Source organism: Coregonus lavaretus (genome assembly GCF_964263955.1).
Source record: "Coregonus lavaretus genome assembly, chromosome: 12".
In the NCBI taxonomy this organism is placed as follows: domain Eukaryota; kingdom Metazoa; phylum Chordata; class Actinopteri; order Salmoniformes; family Salmonidae; genus Coregonus; species Coregonus lavaretus.
In genome coordinates this window covers 21,300,946-21,323,362 of record NC_139999.1, presented here as the reverse complement: position 1 = coordinate 21,323,362, position 22,417 = coordinate 21,300,946, and the positions used below count along the sequence as shown (strand labels likewise).

The window sequence follows — 22,417 nt, the reverse complement described above, 5'->3', positions numbered from 1 at the left end:
ATAACTCCTTCACAAAGAGCAATTTCTCAAGCAAGAATTGTGCTAGGACTGTCTGGGAGTGGTCTGAGTGGGGAGGGGAAAAATGAAAACTAGCTGTTATTGGCATAGAGGTTTGGAACTCTCTTTCTTATTGGTATATTAACTAATTTACCGCGTAGTGATGTCACCAGGAAGGCCAAAACTCCATCCCACCAAAACAGGCTGAAATTTCAGGTGGTCTTTTCAAACAGCTCTTAACCTAAAAGGGCATTATCATAATTTTCACAATTTCACACTATTATTCCAACCTAATAGTGTAGAATATATATATATAAAACACAGGAAAATCACGTTTTTGACTGCACTCTGCCTTTAACTAATCACTCTCTTTAGAGAGGCTCCCTTTGATTCAAACAAGCAAGGGCTCAATGGATTTCTAACTCACACATCATACTGTTCAACATGACATGGTCACCCTGGCGCACAGTTAATGAGGCTTCTTCTGACTGCTGTACCCTTTGACCTTAGCCTTTACATGGCCCCTCTTCACGACAGCCTTCTGCTGCTCCTGGCACAAGCACACATACTCCCTCTAATGTTAATCTGCCCTGCTCTACCTTCCTCCAGGCTACCCCAGAGGTGACACTGCTCTCTGGCTGCACCCTCCATCTCAGCCTGGACTCTATGGAAGCTCTGATGGAGTGTTTTTTCTCCAGCTCCTGTGCTGCATTAGGATGTGATTGACTCTAATAGCTCTCTGGAGTCTACCCAGTACAGTACAGTATGGTTAGGGCAGAAGAGGACAGGATGAATGGCCATCAGGACCAATCTCACTTACAGATGAGAGGCCTCCCACTCTCCTCTCTCTCTCCTTCTCTCTGCCTCCCTGCTGGGAGGATCTCTCATCTCCTCCTCTCTGGATTGCACAGCATCAATCACAGGGGCACACAGTGAATCTACTAATGCCAGCGTACAGCTGATCTCAGATCTGTCTGTCGCACTGCTACCCGTTATCCCTCTGTTATTTATCTAGCTCATCACCCAGGAGTATCTGGCTTGTCTCCCTCCCTGCCTTCTTAGCCTCGTACTCATGCACAATCACAAATGCACACAATACACTCCTCCTCAATCACAATCACTCAGACAGATAAATCCCCTGCATGTCGGGAGGAAAAGGATGGTGGGTGCCATGCCGTGTAGGAGCCTCACAGGATAGGCCTTATTGCTGTCTGGTGGGGGTTCTGAGAGGTGGGAGATGAGTCTGGATGTGGGGATGTGTAGGGGAGGGGGTGTGTGGAGATAAAATGGGACCACAGAGACTGACGGCGACAAAGGGGAAGCAACACAGCTTGGAGATATGCTGGTGAGAATCCTCAAATGTATCGCTTTCCCTCAAATGAGGTTTGAGAAAAATTATGCCAGGCCCATGCACAAGGAGGTGTGTGTGTGTGTGTGTGTGTGTGTGTGTGTGTGTGTGTGTGTGTGTGTGTGTGTGTGTGTGTGTGTGTGTGTGTGTGTGTGTGTGTGTGTGTGTGTGTGTGTGTGTGTGTGGCGCGCATGTGTTTTGATGACGGTTCAGTGAAAGAGGAGACCAGGTTTGCTAGAGTAATCTCTTTGAGATTAAGAGTACTGCACCTATCTGCATGTTACTGTCAATGAAAATTAAGTCACCAAACCTTTCCTCTCTCTGGGGACCTCTCCATCTCCCCCTCTGCTCTGCACTAATGACATGGTCTCTGCAGAGTGCCACTACCGCACAGAGAAACAATGGGGAAATAATTACACTCTCTCTATACTGTACAAAATGCAGAGCAGAGGATGAGAGAGAAGAGTGGGGAGGAGGGGGGTGGGGTTAGAGACAAGGATGACTAACAATTACAACATAATAGGGGTTGGCTCTCATTACTGCTCTCATTAACATGCACCAAGGCATTTTCCTCTTAATGTGTGTGTGTGTGTGTGTGTGTGCGTGTGCGTGTGCGTGTGCGTGTGCGTGTGTGTGTGTGTGTGTGTGTGTGTGTGTGTGTGTGTGTGTGTAAGAGAGAGCGATGTGTTTCCCATGCCAATAAAGCCCATTTGAATTGAATTGAGAGAGTGTGTTAATAATATTAATATGTATGCTCTATTGCAGGATGTCTGTTTCTGCACATTTAAAACCTCTCACTTCATTCCTGCCCTGCTGTGAGTAGAGAGCACTCGGCTGCGCATTTTCTCCCTGCGCGCCTGCGTCTCCTCTCCCTCTCTATTCTCACCAGATCATGATCCATACGAAGCCGTTAGAAGCCCCGTGAAAAAGATCCAGATCAGCTGATCAGCCTTGCGGACCACTCGATAGGTGATAATAAGCAGCACCGAGACCCAGTGATCGCTTATTTAACCTCGCACTGAACAGTGCATCAATCTCACCTCAATCTTCTCCGTTTATCTCAGTTTTGCACCCTCTACCCTTACTGCGAGCAGATTCAAATGACAGTGGATTGGATTTAGCTAAAGTTTTATTTAAGACAGTCTATTGCAATTCAGTGCAAGAATTTAGATTAAGCAATGTAAAGAAAACAGGAATCTAAAGTGACTTTAATGGCCAGAGATTGAGGATAATTTGTTTAATTACTGTATTTTTCTCCAAAACGTCCTCCTCCTCTCACAGGGTGGTCATTTGACAAATTGACCACACTGTAGAGACCCAGAACATGAAAGTTATGTTCCCCTTTAGCAGTAACCACCCCTCTTCTGTGCTGCATTAAAAATGGTAGCCTGCCTATCGCCTACAACTTCTAAAAGCAAAGTATTCTCCTGACCCTGGTCTCTATTTCATTAGCCTATCACTGGCCGTGTGCGCCCGAGCCCATGGAACAGTCACGAAACAAACAGGAAAACAGGTGATCTATACAAATCAATGCAAGGAATTAAGAATGAAAAATACCATCTTACCAAAATCTATAAAACCGATGGCATAATCAAATTGTTTAGGAATCCGGGGGATAGCACGCTTGCTTGTGTTACTTTTTCTTCACTCCACTGAATCCGGTTTCCGACTTTTAAGACAATCCTTACAGCCGCCTGCCAATCTGGCGAAGCCGGCCACAATCAGGCGAGCAGCGGGGTGGGCTACAGCCTAACCGGGGTACCACCGCGCCGGAGCCGGGTGAGCTGTCTGAGTTTGGTTATCGACTGGATCCACCCTCTAGTTACAGTGTCTTACTGCGTCCCATAACGGAGGAAACCAAAATAAGACAGTGGCATAGAGATGGAGAGGTTAATCATTCATGACAGAAAAAAAGTCACCAAAAGTGAATAAATCCAAAGGAGCGAACACAGACTAATGTTTTCTAAACGTTCCACACAAGTTCATTGTGTTATTGACAATGGTCCCCCGCCAATGCCCGTAAGACGGGTTCGCTAGCAGCTGGAGAGATGCAAGAGTGATGGTGATGGTAGAATGATAGTTGCGCTCCCCCGCGCGCACTCCTCTCGAGCTGGGATCGATTTGACATGAGAATTGTGAGGCTGTCTTTCCCATTCTGAACACATGCGCTGCGCCCGCCCCATTTACAATCTTTCAAGTATAGGCTACGTTCAGTGATGTCATAGTTTATAAGTCGCCAAGTGAGGGATGTGCTGAAATGACGGCATGGCATGTCTAAGGAGAAAACCAAGAGATGACGACGAGCTCAGTGCGATTCAAAAGTTATTCGTTTTTGTCAGCATTGCGTTTCTGAGGGGAGTCCTCTAATCGTTTTTAGACAGATTGGCAGATGCTCAACTGTGGACCAATTGAATCGATTACACTTAGCATCACATAATAGGCTGCATAAATATCAATAGGCCTACTTGATTCTGTGCCCATCTGTAAGCGCGTAGGTGTAATGTAAACTCCCAAGGTGGTGTTAAACAGAATTTAATCAGCTCCGTCTCACAGATATGCTGCAAGAGAAAGGCTATCAATTATATGATCCCTAGATTATTCTATGAGGGTTTTGCGATTGATTGTTTAGCGCTGTAGCCTATTTAGGCTAGTCATTAGGCTTTGGCCAGGTCGATGTCTGCTAACGACCCAAGGTGAGGAGGATCCGATATGTTCAGATGTTTTTCACGAGCATATCATATGAGGGGTCTTATCTTTCTGCTCACTAGGCTATGTGTTTATAGTCTACACAATGTGCGTTACATTGATCGAATAGGCGAAAAATAGGCCTACAGCAGGCTACTGTAGCCTATGCTGCAGTAGTGAATGCTTTGGTGGAGAGAGCATGAAATAAAATATGTTCTGAGTGTACTTAAATAAAACACGACTGGGCCCGGTGCAATTCAGCCAGTATATTCAATCTCTCCTGGAGATTACTTTCCAGCATCGAGTAGGCTACACTTCTACTGCCCAGGCCCCAGACATTTATCTAATAAAATATTTACCCCGCGTATCTCCACCCTGGATTTTTTACGACTTGGTTAAGGTGAGCCAGCGGCTAGAATGTGAGCTGTTAGGTTGCAGTTGAAGGTGTAGACTACCTCTGTTTTTACATGTCAATTAGTTTCATTGTGACTCATTATCTCGTTCTGATGAGGTTATAGGCTAACCTGGGCTAAAAGTAAGCCTACATTTATGAATGTACCTGTCTGCATGAAATATAATTTTAGATAGGCCTATGAGAAGGTATTGCTGCTTTGAAAATAACCATGGGAAGCGCATAAAAACCGAACACTACAGGCATCAAATGGCAGATTTGTCAGCCAATGTTGCAGTTTTCCCTCACTGACTCTCAACATTATGTCTCTTCTTCCAACATAGAAGGACAGTTATTAACCACGGAAAAGGACAGGGGCGCGCTATAGGACTTAAGCACCGTGGAGAGGTCCCGCATGAACGCTTAAAATCCGCTGTTGTCTGCGTTGACTCAGCTGTCAGATCAGCCGCCAAACGTTGTTTGAATCAACTGAAAAGGTTGTCAGGATATTTTCACATAAATGTGTGAAACGACCAGAGAGCTAATGTGATTCGAACATCCACCTCGTTTAGCGATGTGGATGTTGGGCCTTTTAGCTCAAATGTGAAAACGGCTAATGGGTAGGCCTACATTCCAAACTGCTGGCCATTCCGTTAATACTATTTCATCAAAAACACTTATCTCATCTATCTTCCGCAAACGGCCGGGTTGTATTGGACCAAACCAAATTAACAGAAGAAAACACTTTGCTGGGCTTTAAGGTATGAGGTTAAATGGTGTGAAATTCAATTCATGCCATCTGTTCCTCGGTGCATGGCGCGGTCGAAAAACTTGTATTTTCAGCCAGAGTAGCGATTTTCAAAGAGACCAAGCCTAGGATATCAAAAAGGCACATTAGTAATAGCCTATTTATAATGTCTTTAAATTTCAGATATGCCATTTGGCATGCCAGAGTTTATAGAGGAAATATTGCTGAATGAGTAAGATTGGAGTAAAGGGCAAGACGTCTCGTGTTCCAGAGACCCAGGTTATAGGATCCCTTCTGGTTGTATTTCCACCCATAATCGTTGTCTCAGGGAGAAAAACATTATGGAAATATCTGGTCATAACTTGAGGAATATTTCTTCCCACTCAATCAATATTTCCACATTTATCCCCTGAAAGAGAATGTGTTTCTGCTTTGCGGGACGCCTGTAGAAGTGGCGAGGTAAGATGAGCTGACTGTAATTGATTTATCTCTGTTCAGTGGTGAGAAATATTTGCTTTATAAAATAAATTAGATTAGGTCGAGGTGATACACAATATAATGGATATTGTGCATAAAGACAAGGGGAAATGGACGAGAGAGGAGATAGATGATGAAAATTAAATCAAATATATGGCCTGAGTAGAAAATACATGAGCCTAGTAAGATTTTTTTTTTAAAGTGAGCTGTAGAAAACTAGGTAGACAAGTTACTCAACCGTTAACAAGGGACACTATATGCAGATTGATTTAACCCCTCAAACTACTAACATACTGTAGTTTATATATATAATGGTGTGTAAGACAGTATGGACAGTATATGAATAGAAAAGGTGTGTACAGCAGTAGTTATATAGGAAGAGCCATGACTAGAATACAGTATATACATGTAGTGGGTAAAACAGTATATAAACATTATTAAAGTGACCAGTGTTCAATGAATACACACCAATACATCTCTCTGTGTACATTGAATGTATCTAAGTTCTGTATTGCAGTTCTATCAAACATGTCTACCATTGGCAGATTTTTATATGCAAAAAAAATCAGGGAATTTAGTTTTTGTACACAGTCATACGATATGTGGTATAGAAAAGTACAATCTTAGGTCGAGTACATGGGGAGCTATATCTCTGCAGATGATCTGTCTATCTGGTCAAAATCACTGATACAGGTCCCCCTCCACCCTTTGGTGGTATGGATAACTTGTTATTATGTCTCCAGAGAAACCTAGATTCAAATAAAGGTCCTAAATATCAAATCACTATAGGCGAAATTAGGTGTTTTTGGTTGGGGTCAAAATGACCCCAAAGGACTTATTGATACAGAAACACTAAACAATGATTTCGATTTATTAAGAATATAATCAAAAATATGCCTCTGAAAATAACCCCAGACGGTAGTTGGCATTAGGCCAATATATTTCCCCTGCATTGACAGTGAGAGCACAATCCTCAAAAGTCCAACCTGTAAAACTGCAGTGTAATAATTCTGCCTAATCTAGTCTGAATCACGGGCTGAGATGTGCGGTAATGACTTTACGCACAGCACACTTCCCCACGAAGAAGCCATAGGCTCTCTATGAAGGAGCACTCCCTCTGCTTGCATATTTCAAGCTCATAAGGCGTGCATTAAGAGCGACAGAGGCGGCAGTAATTCAACACCTCCAGTGGACTCACACTATTGCTTCTAACATGACGAAATAAGCCCACCCAAGCAGACCTGTTTATAAAGCACCACGTGGGACACCTGAAGAAAATACTCAAAAATCGCTGTCATTAGCACTAATGGCTAACACTCATAGATAATGAGTGGTGAGATGGATTCTACCGCACCCTAAGACCATAACTCAATTAGCACATTCTTCCTTCCTAATTACACAGGAGGCACGCACACACACACTGCGCACCGATTACCAATGGACCACATCGGGTTTCCAAGGGGCAGAGCTCTCTCTCTCTCACACACACACACACACACACACACTCACACACAATATTTGACTTTCTGAGTCAAGTTACAATAACTCTTGGTACTTAGTTTCCCCATGTTCTCATTTCTGTCCAAAAATACAAATTGTGATGATGTCTTATTCGGCTGTTCATAGTAAAAAAAAATGGGGAGTGGGAACACTGGGCTTGGCATTTCAACCTGCTGCCATGAAGGTTAATGAGAGCAGCAGATATATTGGTTTCTCTGCTTTAGATCCCCTGCGTAGAGATGATTCTTTTCTTTAAGCGGTCAATGGCTGTAACCTGAGCCGATCCATAAATAGTGTCCATCCCAGACAGCACCGGTGTCTGTCAATACTGGGAAAGTTCAGCCACATCATCGACAAGAGCAGCTCAGATACAGATATTTGTCGTGGCAGTGTTTTGCATGGGGTACAACAGCTGACAACTCTTTAGAACATGAGCTATTTGGCCTGATTCATCTTCAGATTTAAGAGCTAACATATCTATCACTCTATGATCAACTCAATAAAACCTGACCCAGATTTCACAGGATTTCGACAGACTTATACAAGAGAAGCACTCTCACACCAATCAAGGCAGTTCCACACATCTTATAATTCTCTCCCTGTGATCCTCGAAAAAAAGTAATCTAAATTGACTCATGTGTGGTGTTCTACTGCCATCTAGCGGTGCACAGGTGTCACCGACAGCGAAGACGTGGTGGTTTTGAGGTCAGACAGATTTATGGCGATGACAAAAAGATCTGAACCAGCGCCCTTTTGTGGGGAGCCGTTCCTCCCCAGCCCCCAGCAAACTAAAATAATCAAACCCACAGCAAATTACTGTCTGAGGTCAGCAATTATTTTGGTAAAGTTCAGGAGATTTTGTTCACAGTTACTATCAAAAGATTGAATATAATTATGAGTAATAAAATAATTGCTACTTAAATTGCCATAAAAAAAAAGAGATGTCAACACTTTTGAAAATATTTATTTCAAAACGTTTCCATGGCTTTGAAATATAACATGATTTACAAGACTTTCCAAAACATTGACCAAAAGGTCTGACTCCCTTTCACTTATAAATAAAACATCCAGCTTTAGATTGATTATATAGTTTGTGTTTTCCCTTTCATGGAAGTTTACTATATGTAGTGACTACAAAATACTTGCAAAGACGATTCTGAAGTGTTGATAAAATTGGCACATATACAACATGTTGAAAGTTCCATCCCTGCCTGTCTACAGTGGCTTGCGAAAGTATTCACCCCCCTTAGCATTTTTCCTATTTTGTTGCCTTACAACCTGTATTTAAAATTGATTTTTGGGAGGTTTGTATCATTTGCAAAATATTTGTTATTGTGAAACAAACAAGAAATAAGACAAAAAAACAGAAAACCTGAGTGTGCATAACTATTCATTCAATACTTTGTAGAGCCACCTTTTGTAGAGCCGTCTCTATAAGCTGGGCACATCTAGCCACTAGGATTTTTGCCCATTCTTCAAGGCAAAACTGCTCCAGCTCCTTCAATGGGTTCTGCTGGTGTACAGCAATCTTTAAGTCATACCACAGATTCTCAATTGGATTGAGGTCTGGGCTTTGACTAGGCCATTCCAAGACATTTAAATGTTTCCCCTTAAACTACTCACGTGTTGCTTTAGCAGTATGCTTAGGATCATTGTCCTGCTGGAAGGTGAACCTCCGTCCCAGTCTCAAATCTCTGGAAGACTGAAACAGGTTTCCCTCAAGAATTTCCCTGTATTTAGCGCCATCCATCATTCCTTCAATTCTGACCAGTTTCCCAGTCCCTGCCAATGAAAAACATCCCCACAGCATGATGCTGCCACCACCATGCTTCACTGTGGGGATGGTGTTCTCGGGGTGATGAGAGGTGTTGCGTTTGCGCCAGACATAGCGTTTTCCTTGATGGCCAAAAAGCTCAATTTTAGTCTCATTTGACCAGACTACCTTCTTCCATATGTTTGGGGAGTCTACCACATGCCTTTTGGCGAACACCAAACGTGTTTGCTTATTTTTTTCTTTAAGCAATGGCTTTTTTCTGGCCACTCTTCCGTAAAGCCCAGCTCTGTGGAGTGTCAGGCTTAAAGTGGTCCTACGGACAGATACTCCAATCTCCGCTGTGGAGCTTTGCAGCTCCTTCAGGGTTATCTTTGGTCTCTTTAATGCCCTCCTTGCCTGGGCCGTGAGTTTTGGTGGGCGGCACTCTCTTGGCAGGTTTGTTGTGGTGCCATATTCTTTCCATTTTTTAATAATGGATTTAATGGTGCTCCGTGGGATGTTCCAAGTTTCTGATATTTTTTTATGACCCAACCCTGATCTGTACTTCTCCACAACTTTGTCCATGACCTGTTTGGAGAGCTCCTTGGTCTTCATGGTGCCGCTTGCTTGGTGGTGCCCCTTGCTTAGTGGTGTTGCAGACTCTGGGGCCTTTCAAAACAGGTGTACAGTCGTGGTCAAAAGTTTTGAGAATGACACAAATATACATTTTCACAAAGTCTGCTGCCTCAGTTTTGATGATGGCAATTTGCATATACTCCAGAATGTCATGAAGAGTGATCAGATGAATTGCAATTAATTAAAAAGTCCCTCTTTGCCACGAAAATGAACTTAATCCCCCAAAAACATTTCCACTGCATTTCAGCCCTGCCACAAAAGGACCAGCTGCCATCATGTCAGTGATTCTCTCGTTAACACAGGTGAGAGTGTTGACGAGGACAAGGCTGGAGATCACTCTGCCATGCTGATTGAGTTAAAATAACAGACTGGAAGCTTTAAAAGGAGGGTGGTGCTTGAAATCATTGTTCTTCCTCTGTTAACCATGGTCACCTGCAACGAAACACGTGCCGTCATCATTGCTTTGCACAAAAAGGGCTTCACAAGCAAGGATATTGCTGCTAGTAAGATTGCACCTAAATCAACCATTTATCGGATCATCAAGAACTTCAAGGAGAGAGGTTCAATTGTTGTGAAGAAGGTGTCAGGGCGCCCAAGAAAGTCCAGCAAGTGCCAGGACCGTCTCCTAAAATTGATTCAGCTGCGGGGTCGGGCCACCACCAGTGCAGAGCTTGCTCAGGAATGGCAGCAGGCAGGTGTGAGTGCATCTGCACGCACAATGAGGCAAAGACTTTTGGAGGATGGCCTGGTGTCAAGAAGGGCAGCAAAGAAGCCACTTCTCTCCAAGAAAAACATCAGGGACAGACTGATATTCTGCAAAAGGTACAGGGATTGGACTGCTGAGGACTGGGGTAAAGTCATTTTGATGAATCCCCTTTCCGATTGTTTGGGGCATCCGGAAAACACTTAGTCCGGAGAAGACAAGGTGAGCGCTACCATCAGTCCTGTGTCATGCCAAAAGTAAAGCATCCTGAGACCATTCATGTGTGGGGTTGCTTCTCAGCCAAGGGAGTGGGCTCACTCACTATTTTGCCTAAGAACACAGCCATGAATAAAGAATGGTACCAACACATCCTCCGAGAGCAACTTCTCCCAACCATCCAAGAACAGTTTGGTGACGAACAATGCCTTTTCCAGCATGATGGAGCACCTTGCCATAAGGCAAAAGTGATAACTAAGTGGCTCGGGGAACAAAACATCGACATTTTGGGTCCATGGCCAGGAAACTCCCCAGACCTTAATCCCATTGAAAACTTGTGGTCAATCCTCAAGAGGCGGGTGGACAAACAAAAACCCACATATTCTGACAAACTCTAAGCATTGATTATGCAAGAATGGGCTGCCATCAGTCAGGATGTGGCCCAGAAGTTAATTGACAGCATGCCAGGGCGGATTGCATAGGTCTTGAAAAAGAAGGGTCAACACTGCAAATATTGACTCTTTGCATAAACTGAATGTAATTGTCAATAAAAGCCTTTGACACTTATGGAATGCTTGTAATTATACTTCAGTATACCATAGTAACATCTGACAAAAATATCTCATAACACTGAAGCAGCGAACTTTGTGAAGACCAATACTTGTGTCATTCTCAAAACTTTGACCACGACTGTATATATACTGAGATCATGTGACAGATCATGTGACACTTAGATTGCACACAGGTGGACTTTATTTAACTAATTATGTGACTTCTGAAGGTAATTGGTTGCACCAGATCTTATTTAGGGGCTTCATAGCAAAGGGGGTGAATACATATGCATGCACCACTTTTCCGTTATTTATTTTTTATACTTTTTTGAAACAAGTTATTTTTTTCATTTCACTTCACCAATTTGGACTATTTTGTGTATGTCCATTACATGAAATCCAAATAAAAATCCATTTAAATTACAGGTTGTAATGCAAAAAAATAGGAAAAACGCCAAGGGGGATGAATACTTTTGCAAGGCACTGTACAACACACCACTTTGATCAGAAAATGCAGAAAATAAGCACATTGTTTTAGAAAGTAAACAAATCATCTTTCTGGCAACTACCAGTGGCAGCATGTAATACAAATTGTTGTAAGGAGTGTATGTATAGCATATATACTGTTCTCTAACAAGGGAAATGGTAGTAGGTACTCATAAGGTTTGCCAAGGCCATTTGATTTCACCTTATTATCGCTACTGAGATGCACCTTGGGCTGTGTTGGCCTATAAGGCTGTTTTAAAGACTCACTGCAGAAAAAAATGAAAGAATAAATTGCTAAAATGTGATGTTGTAAACTTAAATTTAACCTTCATAATATACAACAACTCTAGTGTTAAAAATACTTTTAGATTTTTAAGACGGCTGTGTTTTAGTCGTGTGTTTGACTTCACCAAACTGTCCTTTGGTCCTTGTCCTGCTGCAGGCTTACAGTTCATCACGGCTGGGCAGGGGCTGCCACTTGGGGTGGTGCAGGACGTAGTCCGCTGCTTCCAGCACCAGACGCATGAACTCCTCCACGTCAAAAGAGTAGTTGGTGAACTTAGGATGATCCCCCAGGGTGGGATGGTGACCCTGTGTGTGGTGAGTAGGGGGAGGGAGGAAAAGTGAGAGAAAGAGTCTTTATGAACACTGCACTGCAGGTCTGTGATTTGTGAGTGTGTGTGCGAGGCAGCATGAGTGTGTGTACTAAAAACAAAATGACAGATGAGTGTGGTGATAAATGCTGAAGCTACAGGTGAGCATTAGTCAGGTGTCTCTGGGGATCTGGGGCGGTGAGTTAGGTGGAGGTGGAGGTGGTGGCAAGAGTGGGGCTGGAGTTTCCCACCTTATCTTCTGGGAGCACTTTGTCCCTTTTCTGCCAAGTCACATATCGGATCCCCCGCAGCCGAGCCAGATCTCGATAGCAGCTCTCATCCTGACAGTTATATCTGTGGAGAACAGATGGAGACACTTCATCTCCTGCTCTCTCTCTCGTCTCTCTGTGCCGTCCGCCTCCCAGTCCTGCCTGATGAATGCCTGTTTAAATTAGGCTGTTTTCACCGCCACGCCTTGCGGCTAAGGGCTAACAGAGCACTGCATGCTGCCAGACCCGTCCGTCACACATATAGATACAGAATACCATATCCAGCACAGAGAGCACTCTGCCCTGTTGGAAGTGGTGTAAAGTCCTTAAGTAAAAATACTTTAAAGTACTACTTAAGTAGTTTTTTTTGTGTATCTCTACTTTACTTTACTATTTATATTTTTGACAACTTTTACTTTTACTCCACTACATTCTTAGTGAAAATAATGTACTTTTTACTCCATACATTTTCCCTGACACCTAAAAGTACTAACTGAATGCTTAGCAGGACAGGAAAATGGTCCAATTCATACACTTATCAAGAGAACATCCCTGGTCATCCTTACTGCCTCTGATCTGGCGGACTAACTAAACACAAATGCTTTGTTTGTAAATGATGTCTGAGTGTTGGAGTGTGCCCCTGGCCATTGATAAATATAAATAAATAAATACATTGTGCTGTCTGGTTGCTAATATAAGGAACTTTGATACTTAAGTACACTGCTCAAAAAAATTAAGGGAACACTAAAATAACACATCCTAGATCTGAATGAATGAAATAATCTTATTAAATACTTTTTTCTTTAAATAGTTGAATGTGCTGACAACAAAATCACACAAAAATTATAAATGGAAATCAAATTTATCAACCCATGGAGGTCTGGATTTGGAGTCACCCTAAAAATTAAAGTGGAAAACCACACTACAGGCTGATCCAACTTTGATGTAATGTCCTTAAAACAAGTCAAAATGAGTCTCAGTAGTGTGTGTGGCCTCCACGTGCCTGTATGACCTCCCTACAACGCCTGGGCATGCTCCTGATGAGGTGGCGGATGGTCTCCTGAGGGATCTCCTCCCAGACCTGGACTAAAGCATCAGCCAACTCCTGGACAGTCTGTGGTGCAACGTGGCGTTGGTGGATGGAGCGAGACATGATGTCCCAGATGTGCTCAATTGGATTCAGGTCTGGGGTACGGGCGGGCCAGTCCATAGCATCAATGCCTTCCTCTTGCAGGAACTGCTGACACACTCCAGCCACATGAGGTCTAGCATTGTCTTGCATTAGGAGGAACCCAGGGCCAACCGCACCAGCATATGGTCTCACAAGGGGTCTGAGGATCTCATCTTGGTACCTAATGGCAGTCAGGCTACCTCTGGTGAGCACATGGAGGGCTGTGCGGCCCCCCAAAGAAATGCCGCCCCACACCATGACTGACCCACCGCCAAACCAGTCATGCTGGAGGATGTTGCAGGCAGCAGAACGTTCTCCACGGCGTCTCCAGACTCTGTCACGTCTGTCACATGTGCTCAGTGTGAACCTGCTTTCATCTGTGAAGAGCACAGGGCGCCAGTGGCGAATTTGCCAATCTTGGTGTTCTCTGGCAAATGCCAAACGTCCTGCACGGTGTTGGGCTGTAAGCACAACCCCCACCTGTGGACGTCGGGCCCTCATACCACCCTCATGTAGTCTGTTTCTGACCGTTTGAGCAGACACATGCACATTTGTGGCCTGCTGGAGGTCATTTTGCAGGGCTCTGGCAGTGCTCCTCCTGCTCCTCCTTGCACAAAGGCGGAGGTAGCAGTCCTGCTGCTGGGTTGTTGCCCTCCTACGGCCTCCTCCACGTCTCCTGATGTACTGGCCTGTCTCCTGGTAGCGCCTCCATGCTCTGGACACTACGCTGACAGACACAGCAAACCTTCTTGCCACAGCTCGCATTGATGTGCCATCCTGGATGAGCTGCACTACCTGAGCCACTTGTGTGGGTTGTAGACTCCGTCTCATGCTACCACTAGAGTGAAAGCACCACCAGCATTCAAAAGTGACCAAAACATCAGCCAGGAAGCATAGGAACTGAGAAGTGGTCTGTGGTCACCACCTGCAAAACCAGTCCTTTATTGGGGGTGTCTTGCTAATTGCCTATAATTTCCACCTGTTGTCTATTCCATTTGCACAACAGCATGTGAAATGTATTGTCAATCAGTGTTGCTTCCTAAGTGGACAGTTTGATTTCACAGAAGTGTGATTGACTTGGAGTTACATTGTGTTGTTTAAGTGTTCCCTTTATTTTTTTGAGCAGTGTATATTTGAGCAATTACATTTACTTTTGACACTAGAGTATATTTAAAACCAAATACTTTTAGGCTTTTACACAAGTAGTATTTTAGTGGGTGACTTTCACTTTTACTTTAGTCATTTTCTATTAAGGTATGTTTACTTTTACTCAATTATGACAATTGGGTACTTTTTCTGTAGGCCCCTACTGCCATCCACAGAGCATGGAAGGACAGACAGAGACAAGGATCCAGTGGGACAAACAGACAGACAGACCCAGAAAAAATCTGACGTACAGTAAAACTGTTGTAGACACACAGAGACAGACTGAAAAGTGTCACTCACAGCTCAAAGATGACGGCCCAATCAGGGAGGAAGAGCAGGTGAGTAAGTCCTGCCCCGTGAATCCCGATGAAGATGTCAGAGTTGTGGGTAATGCTGAGCTGCTCCAGGAACGGAACGTCCCTACAGACAGACAGACAGACAGACAGACAGACAGACAGACAGACAGACAGACAGACAGACAGACAGACAGACAGACAGACAGACAGACAGACAGACAGACAGACAGACAGGTGACACACACAGCACCTGCAGCCCGCACGTCAAATGCTTATATTACAATTTTACTTACTACTTAACCCAATACTCCTGCTGACTTCACTCCAACATACTATACTGTACATTCAATATTTACTCCACTCTAATAGCGGTGTGTCAGACAATAAAATCCAACTGTTACTCAATTCCTTTTGTGCTGCTGCCTTGTGTTCTCCAGCAGTACTATATAATCCAACATGACTTCCCTTAAACTGCATCTAAAGAATACAAACTGTTCACTCACTTGTATTTGTAATCCACCACTCTGACCTCGAGTAGAGGCACAGTCTTCAGGGCATTTATGAGCTGTATGAACACAGTGAGATGCATTCTCTGATCAATGAGAGCTCAAACAAACACAGAGACTGGCCGCATAAATCACAGGCATTTTACTCCAGCAGTTTATAACAAATACAATTTTAAATGGCCAGTTAAGAGCTGGAGGAGGCAATGGAAGGAGGGAGGGAGGGTTGGCAGTGCTGCCTCAGCCTGGACTCACCTCATGCTGGTTTAATATCTTACGGTAGTCTGTGCTGCGTGCCAACAACGTGACCCGAATCCTCCCCTCCTGAAACCAGGAACATAATGATCAGGGGTAGTGAGATGATACTTACTGTGTGGCTCAGTTGGTAAAGTGGAGCATGGCGCTTGCAACGCCAGGATTGTGGATTCAATTCCTGGGGCCACCCATACGTAAATGTGTGCACGCATGACTGTAACTCACTTTGTATAAAAGCATCTGGTAAATGGCATATATTATTATTATATATTATAAATATGACATGTATATTTTATATGCAGTAAGAGCAATTGCAACATCTGCAAATATTATTATGATGAACTCCATAATTTGACATATTAAGCCCATCCATAGTTTTTCAAGGACCTTAATCTTGACTTTATGTACTTGTAGAAAACTGCCACAACAAATAAGGTATGGGGGAAGTGGGAGTTTTCTACAGTACTTTTAAAAAAGTTTTTCTTTTTTACAAATATTGTGTTGATGATAGAACTACAGCACAGCGGGCTGAGCTAACAAGGTTGAGAGCAAGCATCTTATACAGCATCACCATCTAGTGGCTAAAAGTGCTACGAAACTCCCTTTCAGTCTCATTGGCATTGTGCCATCTGAGGTGAAAATAGCCTGAGGAAGACAACTCCTGATGCTAAAAACAGAGAAACTGTGAAAGTGATCAGCCACAAACCACACAGACTGTCAGGAGAAACCCAGAGGGAGTACACCAACACCACATAGTGCTAAATAAATGTTTTTACCCAATTATAAAACATATTAGATGGATGACATGAAACAGCAGTGTGTGCATAAGGAGAGCTGATATGGTGCTGAGAAGAGCACAATGGTCTGGTGTCTCCCTGAGCCATTAATCAGAGGAATGGAGGAGCTGAGAGGAGCTGAAAGGAGCTGTGGTGGTCAGGACTGGGCACACCTCTCATTCAGCTGGGAGACGCTATCGCAAGCACCATCATCTCACAGGGAGCCTGTTAGCATATTATTAGCATCAGCCGTGAATACACAATGAGCTGCATCCTCGCAACCGTCTTCAATGGTCGTAAAGATCCAGTCAAATGCACTCAGTGTGGGGTCGTAAAGACCAGTGAAGCCTGTATCGGGGAGTTACAGACCACTGAAGAAAAGGTGTGTGTGCGCCAACAACGTGACCTGTGCTATGTGTGTATGTTTGTGTGTGTGTCAGTGTGTGTGTGCGTAGTCATACGTGCGTGTGTGGTCAGTTTTCCTTACCTTGGGTCCATCCTGTGGAATGCTGAGTCGATATAGAACATGCTGAGAGAAGGCCCTGAACATCCCTTCACTGTAGCAGTCAGATATCTGCCATTAACACACCAATAAAAAACCATCAGTTCCATTTGTCTGTGTCCCTCACAGGCACACACACTCAGTGTCCCTCAAATGCACGCTCACGCACACAAACGAACACACACAGAGAGAACACACACACAGTGAAATGTGTAATTTGATAGAAATCAGCCAAATCCAAACATAATTGCATACACATGGAAAGACATTTCAAATCCATGCATAGCACAGGTCTGTTATTCACTCCTAGAGGCCAGAGCACAGCAGTCATAAATATAAGCACATGAATATAAACATGATATAAGCAGCAGGAGCAATCATCAGATATGAGGCTAACCTATCAATATTTCACACCTCAAGGCTGCCCCCTAGACCTACGTATTTACATGTTACCATCTGTCCACATCTCCTTGAAATTATCATTTAAATAACATAAGAGCTGGACACGATGAATACAAAACATAAATATTTGACACAAATTGCATGTTATGACCAAACTGGATATCAGAGGATGCAGGAAAACGGAATGAGGATGCGAGAAGCATGAAGAAAAAAAACACGGACATAAAGCCTGTGTGATAAAAATAAGAAAATGCATGGAGTCAGAAAGGCAGGGACATCCCAAGCAGTTCAAAGGGATTCAGATTTCCTCAAAGGCGGCGCAATTCTATCTCTATATCTCTCATTACATAGAGAGATACAGACAGAATACGTACCAAAGGTGTGTTATAGAACAGCCCATATCTCATCCTGGGGAGTAGGGAGAACACGGCATCTTTGAAGCACACCTGTTTCAAGGTAATGGACATGTTATACAACCATGTACGACCACACACACACACACTCACGCATGCACACACACAAAACCCAAGCTTTGACTCTCTTACCCTTTTAGAGTCAAATGTTTTCAGATGGATAATGTCATAGTCAGAGAAAGCCTTCCATGTCTCACTGAACAGATCCCCATATCCATTAAAACTCTGAAAAGGAAGAAATTCAGTTGCTTCATCAAACTGGCAAAACTCAATTCCAGATTTCATGGAGACTATTACGAAACAGTGGTTTGTATTATTAGAACCTTTCCCAGCAGTCAGCCACCTGTTTTACTGAACAACTTGTGTTGTTTGTCAGATGAAAGGCCCTTCCTTTCCTTCTCGCTGTCATTTTCTCTCCCTCCCTCTCTTTCTATACCCTTATCCTTTACCTTCACAGACAGAGGGGGGAACAATGGACAGGATAAGGTTTCCCATAAATCATTCTGTTTTTCACCTGCTACTTCCCGTTGATCCCCTCCGCACGCAAGTAGTCACATGTAAAACACAGCACCGCCATACACAACACTCTGGTCAACAACCATACTAACACTTCTTTACACAACACTCTGGTCAACAACCATACTAACACTTCTTTACACAACACTCTGGTCAACAACCATACTAACACTTATTTACACAACATTCTGGTCAACAACCATACTAACACTTCTTTACACAACACTCTGGTCAACAACCATACTAACAATTATTTCTGTACAGTACAAACAGCTTTGAACAAAACAACAGCGTGCAACATGGTAAAATCTCCAATTAGCCTATGGAGGGCCCAGTGGAGACATCACCAAATTTCTTGCACCTATCCAGTCCTCTCAGATCAGTGAAATGGAGATGGGCTGCAGAATGTTGCAGAATGTTGTACCCACCGTGTCCCACATGAGGATGTTGATGTCTCTGCTGAAGGAGTTGTTGATGTGCTGGGAAATGTACAGGTTGACAAAGTCACAGAAGTGATGGTACATGTTCACCCCTGTGAAAAAGACACATTCAGGTTTGTCCATCACATCTCAGTACATCTGTTACTGTGTCACTAGTTCTACACTGTACACAAACAGAATTAGTTATTTGACATTGTACTAAAAGGCATGAAGATTTTTCCCACCTGCGTCAAGCTTCATGAATACAGTAGGTTTCTCAATGATGATGTCACAGTGCTCTTCATCTGTGGTGTTATAGTCCAGCTCTGTGTATGTCTGCAGTTCAGCATACCTTGGGAGGGAAAAAGAGCATGTGTCTTTCATATGATCGTCAATCAATCAAATAATTTTGTTACAAAGTGAAACGTCCTTAGTAAGAAGAAACCTTGATATGAATCCGCCAGTTCAGGGAGGGGCATAAGGATTCTCTGTTTTGTCTCACCAGGACTGCAGAGGGCTCTTGTGCTCTCCTTCTGTGGCCAGCGCTCGACTGTTCAGACTGCAACGCCCCCCAATCTCCCCCTCCTGGAGAAAGTCCTCCTTATACCTGCAGAGAAAGCACAGGTGAGTTCTGCACTTCTTTAATTTGATAATCATTTATTTCATTAGGCTAAGATGAGTGTCTGCCATATTGCCTATCCTGTCCTTTAGGTCGATGAAGGTGAAGGGACAAGCAAATGGAAGGAACAGACCCAAAATAAACTACTAGAATTCTTCCCCTGACATAGTCCATGCAGGAAAAAACAAGGAACCCAGATGGGGCGCTAGACAGGAAGTGTCCCCCAGGGTGCACTGACCTCTCATGACCTCTGCGAGGGTTCCTTAGGTCGAGGTACAGATTGGTCGCCCTGCAGAAGCGAGTATGGCTGGAGCATTTCAGAGACGAATCTCCCTAGAAATCAAATGCAAGCATTTAGCAAATGCCTTTTCCGTTTATCCCTGTTGTTTATCTCTGTGGATCCCTGAGTCCTCTGTGTGCAGCTGCTCTGAGGGAAGGCAGGGCTTACAGGATTGGTGGCCTTGCAGAGGGTCTTCATCTCACTGAGGCGCTCCATGACATAACCAAAGTCTGCCTGTTTCCAGAACAGCTCCTGGGCTGCCTCCACTGAGCTGGCCCTAAAGAGGACAAAGATCTCTGTTAGGCCAAACCAGTGGCAGAAATAAATTATGCACATCCACATGTTTGACAGGAGCTTGGCACAATATGCTAATGAATAAAGGGAAATGCAGAGAGGGGGATTGTGTTGTACCATCCAGAGTCGACCTTGGTGCAGACAGGATAGCCAAAGCGGTTCTCTGGGGCACAGTTCTTCTCATACCCCCAGCAGGCCGACACATCCAGCAGAGCATCCTGTCATAAAACATTAAGGGTGGGGGAGGGGGAGGGAGGGAAGCACTAAAGATGTGCTAACACACACTTGGATGGACCATGAAAGATCACACTAAACAGCCTACATGTACCACCATGATACACAAAAACATCTGTATGTGGTCACTGTCCAAAGCTTTAAACTTTCAGTAATCGTAAGCTCTTAACGTTTGTCACTCTCTGTCCACAAGACTGGCTGCTTAGAAAATAGATTCACCTTGACAAAAGTTCAACTGAGTTCAAGCGTTAAAAATAGCTAATCCCACCCCACAGTATGAATGACAATACCCAACATGGTACGATACCCAACATAACAACACAGTGATAATAACACAGTGATAATAACACAGTGTTAATAAAACAGTGTTAATAAAAACAGTGATAATAACACAGTGATAATAAAACAGTGATAATAACACAGTGTTAATAAAACATTGATAATTACACAGTGATAATTACACAGTGATAATAACAGTGTTAATAAAACAGTGATAATAACACATTGATAATTACACAGTGATAATAACACAGTGTTAATAAAACAGTGACAATAACACATTGATAATAAAACAGTGATAATTACACAGTGATAATAAAACAATAGCTCACCCTGTACTATTAAAAAACAATGAAAGTGCAGTTCTTACTTTAAAAGGGCAGAGCAGGTCCTCTCGACAGAGCCTGGCCACTCTCTTGTTAGTGTGAAGGAAGTAGGGGATATGGTCATGTGGCAGCGAGAGGCTGCTGTAGTGGAGTGGTGGTTTGTGGCTGGTGTTCTCAGCCTTCTCGGCAGCTACCACAGTGTAAGTACAGACCATGACCAGTGCTACCGACAACAGCATAGTCAGTCCCACACAAACACATGGGAGAGTCGCCTTGGCTTACCTCACAGCACAGCTCAAACTCTGTGGAGAGAGAGAGAGAAAGAGAGAGAAAAGGAGAGGGAGATAGAGAAAGAGATGGAGAAAGAAAAGGCAAGAGAGGCAGACAAGAGGTGGATACCGCAGTTTACAAGCGTGTGGGTATAGACTATAGTGTGGAAACCTGCCTCGAGGCGGATCTGAACTCCATATAGGAGAGGTCCTAGTGAAGGAAACATTAGTGACCTTTTCCTACCATTGTTTGAGCAATCATGGCTGGGATAGGGGAAACTGACTTTAAAAAAACAAGTGCAGTATGACATGTGACCCATGAGAACACAGCTACCAAAAAAGGGCAGACTAGAAGAATATCAACACATAACATAATCATATTATATTCCCATGCTGCTGTGCTTGTCCTGAGAAAAAACCCTTATTGGTGGAAAATGTGTTTGTTAATACATATATACTGACACAACCATAGATTGCTTTAGCAAAGCAAAACAACGTTAAATACAGTACAGCAGTAGCCTAGCCTACTTTACACTCAGGCTGAGAGACTTTTTATTTTATTTGTGGAACAATGAACCAAATATCTGATATGCTTTTGAGTCCGTGGGAAAATGGCATAATGCTTCAAAACATAAAGATGGTCAAGTTGTTAGTAGACCTATATGTAAGTTCAGAGCCTTGAATAATAACACTAACAGGCTATATGTCGGATAACATAATTACGGCATGCTTTTCTGTTGTAAAATGTTGCTCCCTGAATCTATTAGCCGTCTAGACTTCTCCAAGGGAGTATCGCAGGGCCTTCTATTTTATCAAAGTAATAAATTGCGCATCCAGAACTCAATCGTGTTATTGCATGTAACCCACGCTATCAACTATACGCGCACAGTGAAACATTGTATCCGCTTTTAACTAGTTGTTCAGCTACAAGATAATTATCTGTAGCTTACGGAGTACGCCACTCCAAAGCGCTCGTTAACAAGTTGCACCAATATTATTAATACACGACCAATACAAAACGCCCCTAAAATGTCTGGACTACAATATTTGCATTGCTCGACAAATCATCATCATTGTGCTCCCGCTACCCAGACATCAGCTTGCAACATTCTTGGTGCCACCACTTTTGTTGGTACACGGTACAATTCAATGCATTCCAAGTGAAAATGGTGACAGTGAAAGTTTAGAACCAGCAAACTTTGAAAACCTACTTCTCGGGAATAGAAACAGTATGTGGTCGATTAGTAGATTAAACTACACATTAAACCTGGCGCTTACCTTCTTCTGCAAACAAAAATGTATGCTCCAGGTCGCCATAACACCGGAAACCTTACACTGGCATGCAGTATATTATTAGTCACAAG

At 43.4% G+C, this 22,417-nt stretch overlaps 1 protein-coding gene across 1 annotated transcript; it reads right to left on the bottom strand.

Moving 5' to 3' along the window:
* Positions 1-11,192: 11,192 nt before the first annotated feature.
* On the bottom strand, positions 11,193-22,401 carry LOC311138731 (EGF domain-specific O-linked N-acetylglucosamine transferase-like). The gene is made up of 16 exons (XM_084173532.1): positions 22,332-22,401; positions 20,829-21,086; positions 20,063-20,163; positions 19,820-19,928; positions 19,610-19,704; positions 19,255-19,359; positions 18,998-19,104; positions 18,762-18,865; positions 17,950-18,042; positions 17,779-17,850; positions 16,988-17,074; positions 15,725-15,793; positions 15,470-15,531; positions 14,971-15,090; positions 12,336-12,438; positions 11,193-12,082 (listed from the first exon to the last, which is right to left on the bottom strand). Exons 2-16 carry the CDS (start codon positions 21,021-21,023, stop codon positions 11,936-11,938), a joined length of 1,569 nt encoding a protein of 522 aa, XP_084029658.1. The 5' UTR covers positions 21,024-21,086; positions 22,332-22,401; the 3' UTR covers positions 11,193-11,935.
* Positions 22,402-22,417: the final 16 nt, after the last annotated feature.